At 36.8% G+C, this 25,011-nt stretch overlaps 2 protein-coding genes across 3 annotated transcripts; one reads left to right on the top strand and one right to left on the bottom strand.

The window, feature by feature from the left end:
• Positions 1-5,136, top strand: LOC143464642 (alpha-(1,6)-fucosyltransferase-like). The gene is made up of 12 exons (XM_076962538.1): positions 1-19; positions 604-743; positions 859-911; positions 1,000-1,210; positions 1,385-1,493; positions 1,589-1,826; positions 2,016-2,126; positions 2,234-2,375; positions 2,465-2,534; positions 2,610-2,722; positions 4,418-4,571; positions 4,691-5,136. The coding sequence occupies exons 2-12, from the start codon at positions 634-636 to the stop codon at positions 5,024-5,026; spliced, it is 1,647 nt and encodes a 548-aa protein (XP_076818653.1). The 5' UTR covers positions 1-19; positions 604-633; the 3' UTR covers positions 5,027-5,136.
• Positions 5,137-13,350: 8,214 nt separating this feature from the next.
• LOC143464641 (alpha-(1,6)-fucosyltransferase-like) lies at positions 13,351-17,815 on the bottom strand. 2 transcript variants are annotated; one of them, XM_076962537.1, is made up of 11 exons: positions 17,394-17,815; positions 17,225-17,277; positions 16,870-17,056; positions 16,588-16,696; positions 16,255-16,492; positions 15,970-16,074; positions 15,730-15,871; positions 15,571-15,640; positions 15,383-15,495; positions 14,280-14,436; positions 13,351-14,102 (listed from the first exon to the last, which is right to left on the bottom strand). In XM_076962537.1, exons 1-11 carry the CDS (start codon positions 17,501-17,503, stop codon positions 13,767-13,769), a joined length of 1,620 nt encoding a protein of 539 aa, XP_076818652.1. In that variant the 5' UTR covers positions 17,504-17,815; the 3' UTR covers positions 13,351-13,766. The 2 variants fall into 2 exon arrangements, with proteins under 2 accessions (XP_076818652.1, XP_076818651.1); XM_076962536.1 differs by having other exon boundaries at positions 13,352-14,102; positions 16,870-17,080.
• Between the last annotated feature and the right edge of the window lie 7,196 nt (positions 17,816-25,011).

Below are 25,011 nucleotides of genomic sequence, written 5' to 3'. Positions count from 1 at the left end.
AACCTAGCCTGCATTTGAGGTGAGCATTTTTACCAATGGACGCGATTAACCTGACGCACTCCTGGCATGTTACGGCTGTCTAAGGCGCCTAAGGATTTCGTCAGGTATTGCGATGTTTACTGCACACGCACCTGATACAAACGTAAGACGTGCCATCGATTTTTGCAGCAGAGTAGAAATTTAGTAACTTAACCCCATGTCATTTATTTTAGGCTGTCACGTTTGCACAGGAAAAAATTGTACATTTCCGTCTCTTGTTCACTTAGCTTGAATTTTATGACACAGTAGTGTGGGCTAACCTTAACTCAGACTCTGACGTCTACCTAACTTCTGTTAAATATAAAATAAGTAAAATGAACTTTTTGCTTACTTTCTCGTAACCAAAACGCTTATGATTCACGACCAGCCACGTGCTCTTTTACCGGTGAAATAGACAGTTTGTTTAATTTATAGTCTGATGGCGGGTTTAGGTTGGAAAGTAATTATGCACATTTGAATAGAAAAATGAAACCATGTTATACATGGTTTTACTTCTAGCAACAATCCAAACTTTGTTGAAGTTTACGACTCGCTATGATCATTGATGTTAAACCTTTTATTTAGAGTGAGCCACACGCTTCATAGGCATCCATCATGACATTTTGTGAGGATTATGAAGTCAAAAGATTCAAGTTAATCTTTATCTGGTTGGCACTCATTACTTTGACCTCTGTTGGTCTTTTCATTACGAACAACGAGAAGAGGTGGGGAAGAGCTTGTCTTAATTAAAATATTTTTCGTCGGATGTTTTTCTTTAATTCACTTTTCATGTTTAATGCTTACGTAATAAATTTTAAGGGAGCTTACTTTGTTTTACAGAATTGAAAAAGCAATGCAAATTTCATATAGTTTGGCTCCGAAACATTTTGAAAGTAAGTTTCGGAAAGGTTATTGGCTGAAATTTTCTTGAATTAATTGTTAGTACAAACTTGTTTAAAGATTTTTCAATTTATCTACCAGATTTTAACTCAAAAGCATCTCCAGTATATTCTGGTGACGAATCGCAATATGATCGAAGACTCGCTTTGCTGTCTGACTACCGCCAAGTTATCAAAAAAATTTTCGTCGAAGCAAAACAAGTGAAGCGTTTTACGCAAAACCTGCTCCAGGATGCTTCGTTTAACGGAAGCGAAATGGCTGATGACTTTTTCAGAAACGTTGTTCCTTTCAAGTAAGATGTCGATTGGACCAGAAAAAAAATTTACACGTTAATTGAAACGTTGTTTGTATGAATGTTGTATTAATGTTATTTACTTGTATGAATAGGTTTGTATGTCGTTGTTTATAATATCTGTGCTACTTTGGCGATTAAGATTTGCGTGAAAAAGTCAGTTGTAACGTTTAGTGATTTGATTTACAACATTAAAACACTGGGTGACGTCATAATCGAAGAAAACCAAAAGGAGCTGGCACAACTTGGAGAAATTGTTCAGAAACGAATCCATGAATTACAGGCGAGAAAGTTTTTCATTTTAAGTTGATTCCATTTGTGTACTTAAAGTTTGGTAATTTTATGTAAACTATCTACTTAAAACGTGCATTTTTACAGAATCCAGAAAACTGCAAAACAGCTAGAAAACTTATATGTGACAGTGATATGCATTGTGGAATGGGATGTAGTTTACACCATTACGCTTACTGCTTTTTCGTCGCTCTTGGTACAAACCGTACAATGGTTTGGGGGTCCACAATCAGCAATTCTTTAAATGGCATCGAAAAAGTTTTTTTGCCTCTCAGCGAAACTTGTCAGGAAGTCGACGAAGTTGAAGCTGTGGAATGGCAATCTGGTATCCAACCGAAGTTACTCGATTCAGAATTAATATAAACATGGAAAAGCAGAAAGACTTAAAATTTTACGATTTACAGAATCGGAGATTAGAGATACTTCGTTTCAAGTCTTATATCGTCAAACAGAAAATTTAATTTCAGCAAAAGCCTTAATTCGTGTCCTGAAACTTTTCTATAATTTTGTATAGAACGATCAGCTAACCCAACACCAGACCATGTACCGGTTATAAAAGTAAACGTAGACGTAAAAGTTACCGACACTTTGTTCAAGCCCTACACCATCCCAGCAGAATTGAAAGGCAAGAAAAGTATCTTTGATACAGAAAATTAATTTTCTTAAAGTAAAACTCTTTGGTGTACTTTGAATGCTTTTCATTTACACGGTTAGCATTTAATTGCTGTATAGAAAAGATAGTGAAACTTCACAACGATCCAAACGTTTGGTGGATTGGTCAAATTATGAGATATCTATTCCGAGTGCAACCGTGGGTGATGAAGATTGCTGAAGACATTAAAGAGAAATTCCAGATAAAACATCCATATGTGTCGTTAGTGTGACTTCCACTCCTTTCGTAATATTTGCCAAATATTTTGTGGAAAATTGATGAACATTTACTTATATTATATTTTTCCTTAGAGTTCAAGTAAGAAGAACGGATAAAATTGCACACAGAATTGCCGTTGCACACGAGATATCCGAATACATGGTGGGTTTATGATAAAATTTTTCACCGAAGCCACGCGAATGACGTCATCATACCCTTTGTTTACCGATTGCACAGGATCACGTGACTGAGTGGTTCGATAATTACGAAAAGATTCATGCAAAAAAAGTTTCCAGAAAAGTCTATATTGCCAGCGATGACCAAAGAGTCGTCGAGGAAGCTATGTCCAAGTGAGCTTTTTGTACTTTGTCGAACAGAGCACTTATTATAGGCCTATATTTAATGGACTCATAGACGAATGGTGGACTTTGTAGAAGAAGAATTATCTTCCAAGACTACCATGCAGTTCTGTAATTACGGAATAACGACTAACCGACAGAACATGCTAAAAATAAGATGAAGTTTTAATGGCTAAAGCTTGTAGATAACCGTAAATAGTAGCCTATAAAGGGCTCATAAAAAGACCAAATAGCGTCAAAGTTTGATCAAAAATTTAAAAGTGAGCTGCATTTAGAGAGTTGATAGCACAACTGCCTACCAATTACTCGAGCGGTTAGCAAGTCAATCATGTGACCAGGAACCAATTAAGTGCAATGAATCGATTACTTCTGTATTTGACGGAGGTCGGCGGTACCGTATTCTACGTTTAATGCTTACACTGCATATAAGTAAATAAGATCATAATTACTACAGTGGATTACAATCACGTTTGAAAATGGACATACAGAAGAATTTCAAATGAAAGAAATTATAGAACAGCACGTCTCATACACTGTTCTACACTATACACAAAATATTGTAATTATACCACGTGTCCTAACCGATTTTGAGCGGTTGTTGAAAATCCGTTTTCGTGGTGGAGCGGAAACGAGAAACGCTCTTTTTGAAAGAACGGCTGGCCTGCTCTAATGAAAATATTGCTTCCAAGGAATAATGTAGAGCGCTTAAAAAGGTGGCCCACTGCGACTGTATACAGTAGAGTGTAGCGCGTCCAAACCAATTTTAAACCGTAAACTGTGTAGTATGCCCACAATGATGAATCGCGCAAAGCAGGTGGCAAATTAACGCAAAAGTGACGCAGTAAACATTCCTCAAGGAATAAATTTGTTATTACCGTCGGCTTATAACAAACACACAACCTACAATTTATTAAAAAACAAAAAACTAAGTTAAAAATGCCAATCGAAGCATGGCATGCAAGCCTTCCACTCCCTATAATGATCATCAAGTTTGTTTTCTGGCTGCTTTCCAATTTTCTAAGTTTCAATATTATTCCATAAATGTTCATGCAATAGTTTACTGTTCGCATGTTTTGCGTGAAACACTGTAAATCTCGATTTAATTGCAAGCAATTTACAACACTGATAAACAAAGTTACATGTTAACCACCAAATTAAGCAAATTACACATTTGAAGGCTGTAAAGCTTCAAACGGACGGCTTTCCTGTTCAAAACCTTTTCCCAAAGCAAACGTGGATGTATTGTACAAACAAATATAATAGTTTGGATTTTGTAAAAAAGTGCATGACTCAGTCATAGTTGTCTCGAATGTAAAAATTGCTTGATTTGTGATAACAGCCTTCGAAAGGTTTCATTTGATTTGAAAAAGGCGTCTTCATTGTTGCGTATAATACTGATTGAACGCGGTATAATTCTTTGTCCAAGTATGAGATTACTCAATTCATTTTTTGCGAATTACTACTGGTTTTAGTTTTTTACTCTAAGACACAAAAGTAATAATTAAACCTCTCAAAATTGCGATCGACTGTGGTGGCTTAGAGTATAGTGTATAACAGCTGCTAACATTTTCATAAGTATGTACACATGTTTATAACAAATTAAACGTCCTAGCGCACTTTTGTTACCCTAAATATTTCTTTAACTTCGAACAAAAATTATATCAATTTGGCAATGTTTTATTGTAGGTTTCCCGATTATGAATTTGCTCATTATTGGCTGGGAAAGAACCACAGCTCGAGACCGAGTGGTCGAAAGTCCCTGGACGGATTACTAGCAATCGCGTGTGACGTAATACTTTTATCGGAGGGCGATTACTTCGTTGGAACGTACACTTCACATGTAGGTTACATTTGCATTGACCTAAAGTGAACTAAATTTGCCACTTATGTTTTTGGATTGATTTTTCCAATGGCTTACAAGCAAGTTAACACGCTGCTGGATACGCCATTTTACACCAGATTGGAACATTGGTGAAACAACTGATGGACTTTCGAAAAGATGCCGTTTTCTCAGCGCAAAGCCTTGACCTGGATATGAGATACGGCTCAGTAAGGAAGGGACCATCTATAAAGCCGTTATTTGAGGCTATTGAGGATCACGCGCCAGGAGATAAATCTGAAATTCCACTACAAACTGGTGATGAAATTGAATACGATCCAACAAAGAAAGATTTCTCTTACAAAGTATTTGGCAAAAATAGACGTACAGGTAAAAGTGGATTTTATCCTCTGTACAAAACCAAAGAACTACTGGTGACAGCTTCATATCTTGACTATAACTTTACGCTGGGTTAAAAGTTCTTATGATTTTTAACTGTGTGTGTCCTCTATATCGTGTATATGTTTGCTTCATATGTGGGGCGAGATTATAAACAAATATATCCAATAAATTGAACTCTAACAGATCTAAATAAAAACTCTGCAAACATGCATCAAAAGTTGTACGAAATTTAAAAATCAACTGATGGCCACTAAACCTAATACAAACAGTACAAAAGGCAACCCAAAGTACAAACAACAAACACAAATTACAGATTACAGACAGAGAAACAAAATAGGATAAGAAAAAAATGCCGTTAAACACTAAACAAATGTAAAAAGCCTTGCTTGTAACGCGCTATCACAAGGTTTATAAGTTGCATTGTTGCAAATTATGGGCAATCGAGCTATCCATAACTTTAATGAAATTGTGAGGGGTGTTTCCTCTCCAGTAAATACTGGTCGAAATCTTTCAAAATCTTAGAACTGTGAAAGTAATAACAAAAATTAAAAACTAACCAATCAATAAATCTTTTTTGCTCTTTAAACCAGAGGATTAAGCTGACAAATATCATAAGAATAAATTTCAAACACAGGTTCGTGGTGTAACGGTAAACTCGCTTCGTACTATATATTTCACTACACTTAGGTATACTATTTTCGGGCTACTTAGGCTACTATTTTCTGGGGTGTTGGGTTTCTTCTTATATATAGACATGTTAATTTAGTAAACTTTCCAAACTGCATTTTTTTACAGCGACCTGTGAGCAATCTTTTTCTAGGGCTCCTCCCTACGTCCCTGCTCCCTCCAAGTACCCATAAATTAAGTCATCTTGAACAAAAGAAATGTATTGTATTGTTTATTTTTCGATATTAACTGTGCGGAGCGACAGTTAGGATGCTAACCGTTGTAGTTATAGCAAATAAAACACATACTCACGAACAATTAACGAGCAGGAAAAAGTGGCCCAGCTCAAGGGCTTAAAACATGCAAGATAGCAATAATAGAATTGTGCTATAAGATGGTGGGTTAGCATGGCCATCAAAATCACAAAATAGTTCCTGAGTTTAACAAATGTACACAAAATACTGCAAATAAAGAATTTCAGATGATAAGTAATATTACCCTGGGTTCTGTACTTATAGAAATCACACACACACCCCACACCCATACATGCCCACAGATTTGTAGCTGTTCTGTTCGAGTGATCATTTCTTTCTAGCCGTTCAATATAAGACTTTCAAGAAATCCGTGTGCATTTCTAATATCCAGGGTAGGGTGGAATTCAGGCCTTGCTGGCCCGAAGGACACCCCTTAGGTGATCAGCATTTATAAAATTGCCGGTTACAGTAATCTCGTATGAAGCTGTAACTTCATTAAATTCGCACGTGCTTGCCAGTCTGCGAAGCTCGGTAACATAAGCATCACATGACTCCTGTGTACGTCGATTTTCTGTGAAAAAGTTTCCACTGTGATGTTTCTTCTTGGAACGTAATATTGTTGAAAATTGTCCAAGATGGTTGCTGTCTGCTGTTTCTCTTCGTTGGTCAAGGAAAATGTATTAAAAGTTCCCCTTCTTGACGAACCAGCTAGTAATACCAGTAATAGTAAGTAGCTGCATTTTCCCACTTCATTTTTTGCTGCAAGCGGACCAGAAAACGTCAATTCGATAAATTGTTTCCATTTTGTAAAGTTTTTAGCGACGTTTCAGTTGTGAAGATCCATTTCGTATATTGTTGGGAAAAGGCCGTTTCCATTTGATACCGCTTCTGACACCATGTAACGTTTGTTAAGCTGGTGTATGTCGTGTGTGTCTCACAGGTCAATTCAACATATAGTCAATGTCAAAACTGTCCAGCTAGATATAGGTTGTCACATGGCGCATGTGAGCAACATAGACATCACAGATTTTAACATAGACATAAGTAAAGTAAAACGAAGTATTTTGCCTACACAACATAGGTTGCATATTACTTTACAGTCAGTAATAAATGTAATTGTACGTCCTGGTTCTTGACCGACCCTTGGTCTTTTACCGGTTGGTGTGGTAAGCATGACTTGGTTTGCAAGTTTTTCTGAGGCATTCTGGTGACCAAATTATCGTAGTTGGAACGTATGAATTCCAAGAAATTCGGCGCTCAACATTTAGAGATTTACGAATTTCTGTGCTATGCATTTGATCTACTAGCGTTACACCATAAACTTTTCTTAAAAATTCTTTTATGAAGCCTGCACCTGTAACCTCACTCTTTCCGTCACCATCTAAATTGAGTAAGAGCTTTTCGGTCTTAGTAAAAAACTCTCCCTTTACGATGGCCGATCGTTGAAGTTCACGCATGACTGCATTTGCTTTGCAGATTCGCGTGCCTAATTCAGTGTTTTGCCTTCCATCACTCGTAATTTGATACTTGAATTCTCCACCTGTTTTAGTATTTCTCCGTACGCTTGTAGTGAGCACTGATAAGGGAAGCTACCATCAAGACCGCATTTTTGCAATACTCTCCAGAGCTTATCTCAAGCAACTCAATCATACTCTTTTATCAACGAAGTAGGCGTAAGTAGTACAGAGTTGCCACCCTAAAAAACGTACCTGCGGTATCCGTTAAGGTTCCCGCAGTTGCACCATCATTTTGTAATAATCTTTGGATTGTAGTGAATTGGAAATAGACTAATGAAATATAGCCTTTGATAACACACGCGAATTCAAGGCAAGACTAGGCCTACGTCAGGTACGAGTAGCTAAGAGATGGAGACGTTGCAACGAATGACGTCCCCACAAACTCGTTCGCGGTTAGAAAAGTAGAGGTTGCGTATTTACGATCCAAGTCGATGTAGTTTGTGTTCGAGTTTGCAGAAACGAAAGCAAAATATAGTCTACATAAACTACAACAAATTTGCTGAACTGCGAATCTCATCGCTTTCTTAAGATGAAGTAAGTAAACAAAGATCCATTTTGTAGTGTAGTGGATTGGAAATATGATTTGGAAATAGACTAGTAAAATATAACCTATGATAACACAGGTGAACTCAAGACAAGACTATGTCAGGTACGAGTAGCTGAGAGATGGAGACGTTGCAATGAAAGACGTCTCCACAAACTCGTTCGCGGTTAGAAAGTTAGAGGTTGCGTATTGTAGTAAGTTTGTAATTTATATCCTAATATGTATTAATATAGAAAACATTTTCTTTAATGTTTGTAGGTGTTTGGTGTAGGAATCCCCAACCCTTATCGACTACGTTCTTATTTGGGTTCCAAAGTCTCTGTAAACAGCACCTTTTCACCACTAATTAGCATGCATAATCCAACGGGCATGCCCTTACAAGTAATCTAACTATTTTAGAAAACCAAAAGTTTTAATATCAATCAAATATTTTTCTTTGCAAGATAAACATTTCCCTTAGAACTTGCATGTTAATTTTGTGATATTATTCTGCTTTTGCAGGTGACAGAGGTTTATACTTCAAGTGGATATTTTCATCTGGAATTGCCAACTGGCTTAAACAAAGCTAGCAAACTAGCCTGGGTAATTTCACCTCAATACTTTACATAAATTAATAAATAACCTGGGGTAAATTTCATCAATCCCAGGGGTAAATTTGCTAATTTAATATAGCCTACTTGCAAATAACATGTCCAAACAATAAAAAGATAATTTGGAGTGTTATATTTTGTTATTAATCTGCTGTTAAATGAAACAACAACCAAATTAATTTTTATTCAGAGGTTTGCATTGTTTTATTAATCTTATGTACTCTTGGTGGAATGTAATCTTAAAACAATAGGGTTATACATCTATTTTGTGGGATTAAATTTGTGGTAGAAAATTTCTGTGGAGTACGTAAGATGAAAAAGTTAAAGAACCCCTTTTTTATGTGCAAAAAAGATTTGCATATGAAAAAAATGACCAGGTTAATTAAGCCATACATTGTTTACATATTGTTTCGTCATGCTTTCACCAACTTAAGTATCTGCCAATTTTATCAAACTAACTTGTACCTAAGACAACAAGATTATGGTTACTAATCTACAATTAAGATCTGTTACCAACCTTATCTTATCATTATCTTATAGTTCAAACCGAATTGACACAAATACAACAGAAACTATTCGCTCATGCTTTTATGATATTTCTATACTACATTTGCACAACGATATTTTCTGTTACACGTGTTCTACTTCAATGCAACATGACATTCATAATGATTTTGTCGAATTCTTTTTGATCTTCTTCATCAAGTAGTCTACAGTGTTTGTTAATGATTTTACAACCAGGAACTCTCTTCAAGACAAACTTCAAGTAGGATTCGGCTTGAAACACGGGCTTTCAAGAAAATCGGATTGTCACGCCGTCCGGCTTGACTTTCTTGCACATTTCTTCCACTCTCTCAAATTATTCACACATCGCCGGGTTGGGATCGGAAAAATACATCACACTCAACGAAACGAAGTCGGATCGTGGCTTTGTGAGCAGCATGATGCACGGTCGGTCCTTGAATATCAATCGAACCACTTCTTCGAGGCGTGGAACGTCATAGTAGTTTCCATTTCTTGCTTTCACCGATAGATACGCCTGATACACGCGTGTCATCACCCTTTGGATAGCAGCAGCATCAATATTGAGCTTTCTTCCTTTACCTTGCACTCCACCAATATCAAATTTTGTTTCCATCGACATGTTGTTTTGTTTAGAGTACGATTCTAACTTTACTATAACTTCTTTATACTTGAATTTGCTGCGATCAACACACTTCGCCACAAACAAGTCAATGCATATAAAAGGGTACAAGTTCTTTTGGAATGTCAAACAGCAGTTAACAGGATTATTCATCCAATATGTCTCTAAAACGTTTTCTTATTTCTAACGCTTCGTGTTTTTCGAAAGCAGTTACGATTTCGTCCTCTGTAATTTCTTTTTCAAATCCTGAAATATCATCTTCGACATCACTGTTCACGAAATGGTTTTGGATAGCATAAGGTAAATTATTTACACGTTCCGGTTGATTGGTATCTGTATATAACCGCTCTCTATCCACAGGTATTGGGTACGTCTTGTATATATGAGGATGGATGACCCATACTTACTTACGTTCTCTTTTCACGCGAAATGCTTGCATGTTCGAATTACTAACTCCTCTACTTTTCGATGGATTTTCTGTGTTGTAAGAAAGCGATGAGATTCGCAGTTCAGCGTTTTCGGATGTTACTTCTATTGGAGGTGGCGTGTTCAAACTTCGATATTCCTTTTCTTTTACTAGCTGGTTTTTCACAGAAGACAGTTTCATGTTTACTTACTTCATCTTTTCAATATACCCGATCTGATTTGGAAAGCACGACATTTATAGACCATATGGTTGTTAAGGACTCCGGCTATTTCTTCTCTACAAACGTTGTAATTACAACCAAAAGTTGTCAGACAAACTCGACTAAAAACTGTATCGACTTGGATCGTAAATACGCAACCTCTACTTTTCTAACCGCGAACGAGTTTGTGGAGACGTCATTCATTGCAACGTCTCCATCTCTTAGCTACTCGTACCTGACGCAGACTTGCCTTGAATTCACGTGTGTTATCAAAGGCTATATTTCACTAGGCTATTTCCAATTCACTACAATCCAAAGATTATTACCGCGTGGTGTCGTTCGCGATCTCTCAAAAAGAAATCTGGTCATGTGGTAACAAAAAGGGCCTGCAATGCGTTATCAGACAAGTCTTGACTTGCCGAAAACGTGTTTTAATGAAAGTCACATGCATTGGAACCACTGCTGGTAGTATGGTATCCTTAAGCAGTTTATGTAGACTATATTTTGCTTTCGTTTCTGCAAACTCGACCACAAACTACTTCGACTTGGATCGTACATAGGCAACCTCTACTTTCCTAACTGCGAACAAGTTTGTGGAGACGTTATTCATTGCAACGTCTCCATCTCTTAGCTACTCGTACCTGACATAGTCTTGCCTTGAATTCGCGTATGTTATCATAGGCTATATTTCATTAGTCTATTTCCAATTCACTACAATCCAAAGATTATTACAAAATGATGGCGCTCACGTGACTGCGGAAACCTAACTGCGGGAACATAACTGCGGCAACCTAACTGCGAGAACCTAACTGCTGGAACCTAATAGGAACCTAAATGCCGGAACTTAACTGCGGGAACCTAATACGAACCTAACTGCGGCAACCTAACTGCGGGAACCTAACTGCGGCAACCTAACTGCGGAAACCTAACTGCGAAAACCTAAATGCGGGAACCTAACTGCGGGAACCTAATAGGAACCTAAATTCCGGAACCTAACTGCAGGAACCTAATAGGAACCTAACTGCGGGAACCTAACTGCGGAAACCTAATGGGAACCTTAACGGACCCGCAGGTAAGTTTCTTAGGGTGGCAGCTCTATACTACTGGGGTAGACATATTTTGCGTATTCACAAGGCTTTTTAAAAATTTGCCTAAGTGATAAAGTTTGATTTGTTGTGCTCCGATAGGGATGAAAATCACACTGTATGTCTTCAATTTTTGAATCTACTATTTTACGGCGTTTTTCATGACATTTAGCACACATCTTGCAAAGTAGAATAAGCAGAGAAATGTCCCAATAATCAAAACACTCCATCTTGTGTATTGGGATGATAATACCCATTTGCCAATCTCTTGGTGTTTTACCTGATCTTCATACCATTTGAGACACACGGGTCAGCCAGAAGATTCCCACTGGGTCCATGGCCTTCAACGTTTCAGGTCGGATTTTCAGACTTCCAGCCGCCTTATCAACTTTCAGAGGTCTTAGTAACTTTGGCCTCAGGGAAATTACTTCCTTCTCCGAAACATAAGATTGATGTTGTTTCGGTTGATATTTCTGCCCCAGGGTTCCATAGATCTTTAAAGTATTCTCTCTACTTACCAAGTTAATAATCCTCTTTGGTTAGGAGGCCACGCTTCTCATTTTAAGGCAGTTTAAGACCATTTTCCTATTCCAGGTGACTTGTGAAAATTGGGAAAATGTTGCTTATTTTTCGAACGAGCCTTTCTGCTTAAAACTCGAACCCGTTCCTTGTTAACCCGCACGACAAACGATGCAGTATGTTTCTGTTTTTTCAACATCAGTTTATCCAAGATCATTAGTTTCTTGTTTTTAGTGTCTAGACTTCAGTTTTGTTGGATCCGGAACATCAATCGCTGCTTCATAAAACTGACCTTTTCCTGCTCTATTGTGGCCGAGCTCGTACGTCCTACAAGGGTAAAGCTGTTTATCGGTTTGCTGGTGAGTTATTCACTTATTCATAATAATCAGTAAATACTCTTTTAAGAAGTTAGATGAATAAGTAACTATGTAGCATGCCATTACCCTTTATCTGCAAACTAGTAAGTGAATAAGAAACAACATAAGAAGAAATCAAATTCATGTTTTGATTTGTCGTCGTATGAGCCAAATGTTATCCAGCCACCCAGGCTAGATGTCTGGTGACAGCTGAGCGGACAGTGCGTCAGCAGCCATCCAAACCACGCAGGCAACAAGAAGAAAGCAAAAGATGAGTTTAAATTTAACATCAATGGCACGCCTGTGACCTTCTTCCTATCTCCGAATAACCTGGAGTAACTTTGAACAGATCGCTGAAGCATCGCCGACACTTTTGAGTCACTGCGCAAAAAACTTACATCTCAAACCTCAAACAGCTGGTGCTTTTGCTCTTCCTACGGCAACTTTAACCCTAGTATACTATACAAACGTGTTGTGCCGCAGCGCGCACACCCACCAAATCGACACTGTTTTAAACGGCGTCTTGTATACCTCTACTACTGGATCCCACACCATTGGACAATCTTCCCATTTTTGCGGGCGTCCGATCTGCTGGGTTTCGCTACTTCTGATAAAGCTACTTCTTCTTTCGCTCGTCATCGGACAACAAACCAGCTCCATTTCCTCCACTCGAGGTTATGTGCTTCAGCAAATAAGCCTGACTATTAAAATCAAGGCACTTGTAACAATTAGAACCGGCATATATGGTTGTTTTGTTGATTTTATGACCGTCACAATCGGAAGTTTCTATGGCCAGAAGTGTCTATTTCTAGAACAGATTATTCTTTGAGATGCTTGATTGACGGCCTTGAAAATATAAATCGTTGCAGGATTCAGATCTAACAAATGCTGAAGCAAGTGCACGAACCCAGGTGGGTTCGCTACGCAGGTAATTGCAGCTTCTTTCATCGAAGCCGATATGTATATAAGTTACCGATAGGCAACCAGCTAGTGATCTGCCTCTGCCTGACAGAAACAAGACCACAATTGAAAAAGTAAAGTTGGTTTTATTTTCCAGATATAAACAAATGAGACGTGAAAAATTTCTGAAGCAAATCACTTACAACTCAAAACCTAAAGGTAGTATTGAAAATTTCATCAATGAAAAGACAACGTACACTTTAAAAAAAATTAAATTACCTATTGAATGAAAAAAGATAAGTATATGAAGATACATTAATCAATCTTGATATGTACAGTATTAGTTTTTTCGATATATTAATATATTATTTATATTAATATTTATGTATTTTTAATATTAATATTTATCGATATATTAATATATTAATATTCGACATATTATTTCGAAATATTAACCGTTATACCAACTATCTTTTGAAACATTCAATTGATAATATCGAAACATGACACTTATTTTACTGATCAAAATAACAATCAACTTAACCTACGAGGTAAAACTTTGATAATTACTAACCGAGGCTATTCAACGTAATTTAGTAATAAATTAGCGTATTTAACCCAGCGTAAAGTTATAGTCAGGATATGACGCTGTCACCAGTAGTTCTTTGGTTTTGTACAGAGGATAAAATCCACTTTTACCTGTACGTTTATTTTTGCCAAATACTTTGTAAGAGAAATCTTTCTTTGTTGGGTCGTATTCAATTTCATCACCAGTTTGTAGTGGAATTTCAGATTTATCTCCTGGCGCGTGATCTTCAATAGCCTCAAATAACGGCTTACAAGAATGCTTCGATCGCATTGGGCCGTATCTCATATCCAAGTCGAGGCTTTGAGCTGAGAAAAAGGTATCTTTTCGGGAATCCCTCAGTTCCTTCACCAACGTTCCGATCTGCAGTAAAATAGGTTTGGGTTTTCACCAGAATGTTACCCATGTTACATGGACCATGTTGCCTTGCTTGGAAACGATTAGAAAAATCGAACCAAAACACAAGATTGACAAGTGTAGTTCATCATTAATACATCCGCTCAGATCTAGGTCTATATCTGCGAATTTTATGTTACTTACGTTTGAACTGTAAGTTCCAACAAAATAATCGCCCTCCGATAAAAAAATTACGTCACACACGATTGCCAGTAATCCGTCCAGTGTATTCCGATTTATCGTTGTCGAACTTTTGTGTTTCTCACCCAGCCAATAATGAGCGAATTCATAATTGGGGAATCTAGAACAAAACATCTTTTAATTAATAAAATTTTTTTTGCGGTTTATTTTATTTAAGATAAAGAAGGATAAGATAAAGTTTATTAATAAACTGAAGCTATCGCGAAACATTTTATTTGTTGTGTACAGTCTTATGAATATATTAGCATTTTAATATGCCCTATAGGCCTATACTGTATGCCGTATGTGCTGTATATATGTACTGTATGCCGTATGCCTATATGCCGTCGCAGTGGGCCGCCTTTTTAAGCGCTCTACATTATTCCTTGGAAGCAATATTTTCATTAGAGCAGGCCAGCCGCTCTTTCAAAAAGAGCGTTTCTCGTTTCCGCTCCACCACGAAAACGGATTTTCAACAACCGCTCAAGATTGGTTAGGACGCGTGGTATAATTACAATATTTTGTGTATAGTTTAGAACAGTGTATGAGACGTGCTGTTCTATAATTTCTTTCATTTGAAAATCTTTTGTATGTCCATCTGCGAACATGACTGTAATCCACTGTAGTAATTATGATCTTATTTACTTGTATGCAGTGTAAGCATTAAACGTAGAATACGGTACCGCCGACCTCCGTCAAATACATAAGAAAAATAATCGGCGTTTAAAGTGCGTTTGGTTCCTGAAACCTCGAGTAATTGGTTGAAAGTTGAGCGGTCATCTCGCTAAATGCAGTCTACTTTTAACTTTTTGATCAAATTTAGACGCTATTTGGTCTTTTTCTGCGCCGTTTATACCATTTTCGGTTATCTACAAGTTTTAGCCATTAAAAATTCATCTTATTTTTAGCATGTTTTTGTCAGTTAGTCGTTATTCCGTAATTACAGAACTGCATGGTAGTCTTGGAAGATAATAATTCCTCTACTACAAAGTCCACCATACGTCTATGAATTCGTTTACTATAGGCCTATAATAAGTGCTCTGTTCGACAAAGTACAAAAAGCTCACTTGGACATAGCTTCCTCAACGATTCTTTGGTCATCGCTGGCAATATAGACTCTCCTGGAAACTTTTTTTGCATGAATCTTTTCGTAATTATCGAACCACTCAGTCACGTGATCCTGTGCAATCGGCAAACAAAGGTTATGATGACGTCATTCGCGTGGCATCGGTGAAAAATTTTATCATAAACTTACCATGTATTCGGATATCTCGTATGCAACGGCAATTCTGTGTGTAATTTTATCCGTTCTTCTTACTTGAACTCTAAGGAAAAATATAATCAAAATAAATGTTCATCAATTTTCCACAAAATATTTTGCAAATATTATGAAAGGAGTGGACGTCACACTGACGATGCATATGGATGTTTTATCTGGAATTTCTCTTTAATGTCTTCAGCAATCTTCATCACCCACGGTTGGACTCGGAATAGATATCTCATAATTTGACCAATCCACCAAACGTTTGGATCGTTGTGAAGTTTCACTATCTTTTCTATACAGCAATTAAATGTTAACCGTGTAAATGAAAAGCATTCAAAGTAGTTTTACTTTAAGAAAATTAATTTTCTGTTTCAAAGATACTTTCCTTGCCTTTCAATTCTGCTGGGATGGTATAGGGCTTGAATAAAGTGTGTTTAACATCTACGTTTGCTTTTATAACCGGTACATCTTCTTGTGTTGTTTGAGCTTCTCTATCTATACAAAATTGTAGAAAAGTTTCAGGACACAGATAAATTACTTTTCTAAAAAAGTTTATCTGTTTGGCGATATAAGACTTGAGGCAAAGTATCCCCCATCTCCGAATATGTAAATCAAAAAGTTTTAAACTCTATTAAGCTTATATTTATACTGAATCGAGTAACTTCGGTTGGATACCAGATTGCCATTCCACAGCCTCAACTTCGTCGGCTTCCTGACAAGTTTCGCTGAGAGGCAAAAAAACTTTTTCGATGCCAATTAAAGAATTGCTGATTGTGGATCCCCAAATCATTGTACGGTTTGTACCAAGAGCGACGAATAAGCAGCCAGCATAGTGGTGAAAACTACATCCCATTCCACAACTTTTTCCACTGTTGCAAATAAGTTTTCGGGCCGTTTTGCAGTTTGCTGGGTTCTGTAAAAATGCACGTTTTAAGTAGATAGTTTACATAAAATTACCAAACTTTAAGTACACAAATGGAAACAACTTAAAATGAAAAACTTTCTCGCCTGTAATTCATGGATTCGTTTCTGAACAATTTCTCCAAGTTGTGCCAGCTCCTTTTGGTTTTCTTCGATTATGACGTCACCCAGTGTTTCAATGTTGTAAATCAAATCACTAAACGTTACAACTGACTTTTTCACGCAAATCTTAATCGCCAAAGTAGCACAGATATTACAAACAACGACATACAAACCTATTCATACAAGTAAATAACATTAATACAACATTCATACAAACAACGTTTCAATTAACGTGTAAATTTTTTTCTGGTTCAATCGACATCTTACTTAAAAGGAACAACGTTTCTGAAAAAGTCATCAGCCATTTCGCTTCCGTTAAACGAAGCATCCTGGAGCAGGTTTTGCGTAAAACGTTTGACTTGTTTTGCTTCGACGAAAATTTTTTTGATAACTTGGCGGTAGTCAGACAGCAAAGCGAGTCTTCGATCATATTGCGATTCGTCACCAGAATATACTGGAGATGATTTTGAGTTAAAATCTGGTAGATAAGTTGATAAATGTCTGAAGAATTTTGTACTAATATTTAAATCAAAAACGTCAGCCAATAACCTCTCAGAAAACATACTTTCATACTAACAATTAATTCAAGAAAATTTCAGCCAATAACCTTTCCGAAACTTACTTTCAAAATGTTTCGGTGCCAAACTTTTTGAAATTTGCGTTGCTTTTTCAATTCTGTAAAACAAAGTAAGCTCCCTTTAGAATTTATTACGTAAGCATTAAACATGAAAAGTGAATTAAAGAAAAACATCCGACGAAAAACGTTTTAATTAAGACAAGCTCTTCCCCACCTCTTCTCGTTGTTCGTAATGAAAAGACCAACAGAGGTCAAAGTAATGAGTGCCAACCAGATAAAGATTAACTTGAATCTTTTGACTTTATAATCCTCACAAAACCTCATGATGGATGCGTATGAAGCGTGCGGCTCACTCTCAGTAACACGTTAAAATAACAAAGGTTGGAATGTTTACGTGAAGCCGCTGTATATGCAACGTGGTTCAACATTTTAATCAGTTTTAGCGTGAAATACTATACAAAGTTTCTATCAGATGATGCAATCAGACTCTACAGATCACTGACCATATGAATTGCTGAAAGTTTTTATTTCATATATTCTAAAATTGGCCAATTTCAAAACTTTCGCTAATTATCACGTTTTGCTTTGACTGGTTCAGCATCATGTTTGTTGTTATACTTTAGATTTTTAATGCAATGTTCTGGCAAAATAGAGTAAAGATAAATAAAATTTTAGTTTAGTTGCCAACAAAATTTACCTTACTTTGTCTTTTTTTTTATCAACCTCGCAAAAAATAGGTAAAATCGTATCATACGGATGTGAAACGTGCTCTGATTGTTAACAAATTCGATCGCTTCGATCAACGATAGATATTGGAACAACTTGGAATCGTCTGTTCAAGAAGTGGATCATCAATTTTAACATGAATGGTGTTTATTGCCAAATCAAAAAGTGTTAACGGTCGCAAAAGCAATTCCACTAGACGACAATAACGCAAGGACAATCGTAGAGTGATCTTACAAAAGTCATGAAAAAGTTCGGGCAGGTCTTCTCAGAAGAACTGCTGAAATTTATGCATGAGCTTGTTAAAGATTAGGATCTTCGTTGTGTTAATTGTATCTCATGGAGTTGCTTTTGACCACTTCTTTCTTATTGCCATTTATGTATTTCTTGTTAAAATAATGAAGTCTTCGTTATTTTCGTTTTTTCTCACTTAAATCTAATTAGCAACATCTGTATAAAAACTTTATTTACGTTTTGAAAACAATAGCAAAAACTGCCGATTTGAGCATAGTTTGAGCCAATACATAGTAGTCATGGTTAATTTGGGCCAATAATTCATCTAATTTTGAAAGATGTCTATCCCTGTCTCATTATGCCTTAAATACCGATAAGCCGACAAAAATAAAGTCAAATGTGCGACTGTTTGTAAAAGTGACAGCCCACGTTAAATGAGGTGAGGTTAGGTTACTAAATTTCTGCTTTATCTCAAGCGTTCAGAAACGAGAAAAATCGACCGCATCAACAATGCGTTTCTATTGGGTGTGTGCGCAATAAACATCGCATTACCCGACGAAACTTGTGCCGTAAACGCCTAAAACATCCGCAACAGGATATAAATGCATTGTGACGGTATTATGACATCTGTCAATCACTTTTGTCCACTTTAATGGGAAGAGAGTCTGCCATAATGAAGGTTCATAATTTTCGATTCTAGAATTAGTCGTGATTCGTCACGCTCAGCAATACTGTTGAAAAACTTGTCGCTTTGCATTTGTATCTAAACACACGTTTTGTTCAAAAGCGGATTAGTTTCGTAACTGCAAATCGAGCTAACAAAAAGCTTGTCGTTATTTTCATTTTGCTTTTATCAAAACTTATCCGGAAATTCTGTTCATTAACTTAATTTCACTCTTATTCTTCAAAATTACTGAACCAAAACAGCTAGCATGTCACCAATCAGTTAAAATTTACTGTAGCATTTAATATCAACCGCAATAAAAACTACGCTGCTCTGGGTTAAAAATGTATGAGGGGTGGGCCTAATTAAGCTTTGACATGTTTAAGCAACAATAGCCGAAGTGTAACGTTTTCAAAAGACGTCAATCTTTTCGTTTCTCACTATGCGAACCAATGCTGATTGATGAGTTGTTTCACCTTGCGTATAATGCCACTTATTAACCTATACTGTAACAGCATAGCCTACAGCAGAACGTAAGTATCTTGTCATTTACGACTAGTGCATGGACGAAGTGCTGATAGGCATCTACACTGCAGCATTTACAGTTTAACTATTCTTTGAAGCTTGTTCTGCATTTTCGTTTATTGAGCATCGCTTTGTGAACGAGTCTAGTGTCAGATTATACAGTCGACACGCGGCATCAGCGTAATATCTTTGTTACAATATAAGATGAGCGGGCCTTCACAGCATCGTGGCATTTCCTGCCAATGCATTGTGTTTCACAAATAAATTACACTGAATGCATGCATTCTGGTGTTGTATATTACCTCTATACACAGATAATATTAAGATTGCATTAAGATAATATGATGGTGGTAAAAATGGCATATGTTCAATGGTGTTTAATCTGTTGAATAGCCTTTTCTGATGTAATATAAGCTATTCTATTATACACTACTTTATCGCAAAATCATTACCTGCCTGCAGCAAACAAAGACCACTAATTTTCAAACATTTTTAACTCCATAATTGCTCAACGTATTCGATCGATCATATTTGGCCGTTTAAATGGGATGGTAATGATAGTGTAGCCTACGGCTGCAATCTATCCTACTGCAGGATGGGTGTTGGCTTACATTGGTCATGCTATGTGATCGACTAGCCTGAGCTAGGAGCCAGTTGTAATTGACCCAACATTCAGACAGTTTATGTTTTCACGATAAATAAACGTTATAACAAATCTGTGTAATTAAACCTGTACACATTTATTCAACCTTGGTCCAACCCGCATTCGTAATAGGCCTTCTGAATACCAATAACTGCCTAATTATTAGGCTATTAGAAATAACAACTTTGCCTTAATTGTTGTATGTGACAAGTTAGGCATGGTAACAATTTCCTCATATCTTTCTGTAGCAGTGGAAGCTACAAAAGCTTTCATTCTCGTATTCAAAGTCGGTATCGTAAGTTCTAACAATCTCCTCTGAATAGGAATAAGATGTAATTAGGATGTACAAAATAAAAAGACCACAACAAAGTTACTACAGATTTGAAATTGTACCTAGATTATACTTTGGGTACAAAGTATCCGTCATCCATTTACGTAAGGAAAACGAAAGAAGAAACGAAGTCAACTTGCTGAAATCTCAGCCTTCATAATTTCCGATATTGTGTGTATAAGTTTAAGCTATCACAATACTGGGAAGATTTTTGTACCAAGAATCCTTCACCTCTGAAATAGTTTCGCATTTTCCTTGATCTTGCCACTTATGTATGATTTGTTTTATTTCGTCAAAATTTTTTCTTTCAGCCTTTTCTTCCGGAAAGTAAGCACCGCTAAATACCACAATCCCTCCAGGCTTGACTACTCTAAAGAAATTCTAGGGAACACGTTGTTTGAAGCTGTTGATTACTGCATTAATAATAATTGAATCATTAAGCTACTTAGGCAATGAGACGAAACAACATATATGCCACAAGTCAATTGTTACTAACTTTCAATTGAACGGATTTATAAACACATGTAGTTAAGCCCATTATAAGTCATATATGAAATATAAGAGTCGAATTTTTGGAAGGACTCATGTTTATGCATTCGAAAGGAACGCTGGTGTTGTAAATCGCTCCAGCAGAGATGACTATGTCGTAAGTATTATTTGCTATAGGCATAAAAGCACAAGAGACTAGCTTGTGTTCAAAAAATTTCTGAAAATCGGATAACATTTAAGAGTCACAGCTGCTGTGTAAAAAGGTAGGCCTAGGCTATAGCAGAAACTTCCAGCTGCGTTTGTTAAAACACTACAACTCATTTAAACTAATTACTAAAATACAACCTGTACAAATCTTTTTTTGACTTCGCTATTTCAAGCATACCCTTTGAAGCACCCAAAGCGTCTATGGTACCAGTAATACCAGCTTTTCTCAGAAATTCAGCTATCAAGCCCGTGCCTGTACATTTTACAAAACGTTTTGGTATCAAACATTACTGTGAGATTGTGCTGGATTAAAATTGGTATGATGCATTGAAATTATTCCCATACCTGCCCCGACGTCTTGTACAACGCAGCTTTCCTTATTTTGCGGGAAGGTCTCTCATGCAAAGCATAGCGACCTGTCTGGGTAGACTAAATCCACTTTCGTTGATTATGCTATCATAATCGGGGGCGTATTTTCCGTAGATTTCATGGCTGCCCTCTGGGAAAACTTTCAAATCATCAAGTACAGATCAGCAAGCCGATAGTGCTTGTTTGAACATGTCATTATCTGATACAGGGTTTTGGGCGGAAAATGAATTATTGCAAAAGGTAGCAGAACCGTATGAGCAATTGTATCCTGAAAGCAATCAATACTTGCCTGTTAGAAATAAACATTAAATGTGAGAAATAATTGTAATAAACATATTCTCATACTGTTTTCTCTGGATCACCCCAATAGTTATTTCCTACTTGTGTGTGTCGCAGACAATTTTCTGATTGCAATAAAAGAACATCGTGTGAAGACTTCCGGCAGTAGAGGAAGTAATTGCTTTAGCTAGGAAATTTGACATCTATCTATATGCAGTAGTATCAATTATTAAGTCGTTGCGTTTATCTATATGAAAAATTCTATTTCCGGCCTCGTAGGCCTACTCCATAGGTGAAAATGTTGAAGTTTCAAACGTCAAATCCACGCAACTGGTCGTCTATTTCTCAGTGAGAGATGACACCATAACGTCCATGTATTCAAATCCATATCTTACAGAAGGCTTCATTGCCGCCTTGCGATGACTAAAAACGATCTGTTTTGCTTTCAAGTTCTCGCAGGAACTCGTTCAGAACTGCAATAACGCAAGCATTTGGTAAATGCAACATAACACACAAGAGAGACTCTCTGCAAACTAAAACTTTGAAACAGCAAGCAATAGTGATTTACTTACGTAACCTGCTGTACGATCGCTTACTTATATAAAATCGCTATAACGCTCCTAGAGGACCAAGACAATAAAATTACAAACTTATCAAAACCCTGTGGTGCTAAACATGCATTGTGCAGTAACTATGGCATACACAAAAACATTGTTATGGAGACCTGTTGGATAGCATCCCCCGACAGGTTCCTATTTTTGAAGCGGGTTTTCATCTGCCAAACCTACGGCAGGTTTGCCAACTAAATGCGTGATTAAATACGTTGGCAGGCCAAAATCAGGTTTTGAATTAGATGCAATGCCAACAGAAGCTTTTGGAATGCATTTTCATACGAACTGCAAGATGAAATTAAGCTGCCTTACGCACATCACACCATAGGCTATAACGACTGCAACACCAGAATAAAATGACCCACAAATTCGGATATCGCCTCAAGCTACAAGTTTTCTCTTTCTGAACATTTTAACGTAAAAATTTGAACCTTGCAGAATGCAGTTAGGTTAGTTTCATGAAATTGACATTACAGTACCTAACAGCAAACATTGCTGCAAAAACTGGATGGAGGTTACATAGCCTACTAAAATTATAACCTATATTTTTGTCGAGTGACACTTTGCTGACATCATGTCAATGTCCTACACCCTTAACTTGGTGCACTTTCATGAAACAGTTTTTACGTTGCGGTGTTTGTCAAGGTAACTCAAAAATATATACATACTTAGAGTTTGGTGCTTTCACGCAAAATTTTAGCTTCTCAGTTTTGAGTTCTCTTTTATGTCCATTAGTTAGTTACACGTTTTTTATTGATTAGTTTCAAATTGTGTTTGTTTACCGTAGTGTAGCTCACTTTTATCTTAGTGTATATACCTAATAACTGTTGCTATCTATAGTCGACTGCAGAAACTCATGGTCTTAGGCAAAATAAAGTACGTTGTACGTTACTTAGACACAGCATGAAGACTCCTGACTACTTATTTCGACACTTGAGTTATATTGTACCAAAATAACCGATTCAAACCTACAGCGAAGAAGATCCTTAAGTTCTTAAAATCCATCTTAATACTAACTTGCGTACCATACTTCCTGTCTTGTGCCCATGTCCTGCCCTCTATGTTTTTCTTATCATGACGTTTCTCCTGCCCCATTTAGCAGAAAATCTCGGTTTTGCACATACAGCTGCTCATGCATGAACGACCAAATATTTATTCTAGAAAACTCAGTCTACAACAAAAGGTGTAGTTCCTTGCTTCGAAGTATTAGGTCTATATGTTAATCAATTAAGAACCAAATTACATAATCAAAATAAATCAGTGTCAAGTGTTTGTGTTCACAGATGTCAAGACAGCCTGGCAGCAATCAATATCTGTTTTCACTGTTCACTGACTGCTTTTGACCATGTCTTAACGGCATGTACGATGAGAGTACTGACGGGTAGGGAAGATATTCACTACTTGAAAAAGGTTCATGTAAACGTGGCCCTGAACTCGCAATTAATTAGGTGCTGCACGTTGTGGCACGTTTGACACAAATTCGACCACAACAACATCAATCAATTGCGTTCCATTTTTACTAAAGATTAACCTGCTACAACTTGAGCGGTTTTTTTATTACATGACGGTTGATGAAGCAAAATTATCGCAAAAATTTCCTCAGTCTGAAGATAAGCATTCTTGCACCACATCATACATAACAATTGTTTGTTTGTTATGAAGTGCAGTAATTCCATGGGAAAACTCCTATTTGCTCTTTCCCAAGAAAATTATTTTTCTCATTCCTAAAATAATCTTTCATCAAATAAAACCTTACAAATTCCTTGTATATTTGACTTATCTGCTTAAAGCTGAATAACACTTGGTACATATATAGCCATTAGACACGTTACCTATTCGTGCTATTTTATCTGTTTGAATGCAACCAAGCAAATAGCGTGAGCTTATCTAAAGCCCAGGCAGAGAGAGGAAAAGCAAATGTTCGCGTCCAGCATACAGCGTATAGACATCTTATTTTAATGCTGTGGTATCTCAATCTCTGGACCAAGAAAAGTCTTTGCATCACTTAAACTCGGTGATGACTCTTCGCCGCTGTAGCTCCGGTTACCGAGCTTGTCTTTGTGCAAGGCCCCATGGTCGATAGATGCACAAATTTTTACAACTTTTTTTGTGTTGTATTACACGACTTTGGGCTATTCATGAAGACAACTTAAACTAAATGTCTTGTTCAACTCGTTTGCCATTATGTCCATATCTTGTATAAAGCAACATTAAACGCTTTCTTAGCACGCAGGTTTGCTATAGCTTATAATATAGTCAGGTTACAGCTGTAATAAGAACGTTTAAAATAACATCAGGTATAGGTCTAGCGTCATATTATTCCAACGACACGCAAATTAGATATTTGACAGCATAAACTATACCTTTTCTCGGCCTGCTTATCTCTAAAAGAAAGCATCAGTTCGTCTACGAAAGGAACATATATGCTCCTCTCTAAAAGATATAGGCTACAATCTGGATTACTTGAAACAGATTAACATCTGTCTTAATCCCAACGCCGGAATAACAAAAAGTCTCTGAAAAAGATCCTAACTAACAATTTGGAGAGAATTCTTTAAGTTTAGTTTTACTCAATGTATTGCTTATTTTGCCCATTCTAACCTAACCTCCTAACATTGTCCAAAAACTTCAGAATTATCCACTTAAGTTTCTAATTGCAACCTGGTATTTTTTGAGTAGTGGGTAAGTATTCCAGTATAAGTACAGTAGAATTAATGTCTTCCAAACAGACGCTTTAATAAAGTAAGTGATTTAATT

The sequence above is a fragment of the Clavelina lepadiformis genome, chromosome 7 (genome assembly GCF_947623445.1).
Source record: "Clavelina lepadiformis chromosome 7, kaClaLepa1.1, whole genome shotgun sequence".
NCBI lineage: Eukaryota > Metazoa > Chordata > Ascidiacea > Aplousobranchia > Clavelinidae > Clavelina > Clavelina lepadiformis.
The sequence above is the reverse complement of the archived record's forward strand: the minus strand, read 5'-3'. Positions and strand labels throughout refer to the sequence as shown.

Excerpts from the sequence above, each read along its gene's own strand:
- LOC143464642 (XM_076962538.1), top strand. The coding sequence starts at position 634 with ATGACATTTTGTGAGGATTATGAAGTCAAAAGATTCAAGTTAATCTTT. Across the intron at positions 744-858 it reads ATTACGAACAACGAGAAGAG|AATTGAAAAAGCAATGCAAA; the intron begins GTGGGGAAGAGC and ends TTTGTTTTACAG. Across the intron at positions 1,211-1,384 it reads AGAAACGTTGTTCCTTTCAA|TGATTTGATTTACAACATTA; the intron begins GTAAGATGTCGA and ends TGTAACGTTTAG.
- LOC143464641 (XM_076962536.1), bottom strand. The coding sequence starts at position 17,503 with ATGAGGTTTTGTGAGGATTATAAAGTCAAAAGATTCAAGTTAATCTTT. Across the intron at positions 17,081-17,224 it reads GGCACCGAAACATTTTGAAA|ATTTTAACTCAAAATCATCT; the intron begins GTAAGTTTCGGA and ends CTTATCTACCAG. Across the intron at positions 15,496-15,570 it reads ACGAGATATCCGAATACATG|GATCACGTGACTGAGTGGTT; the intron begins GTAAGTTTATGA and ends CCGATTGCACAG.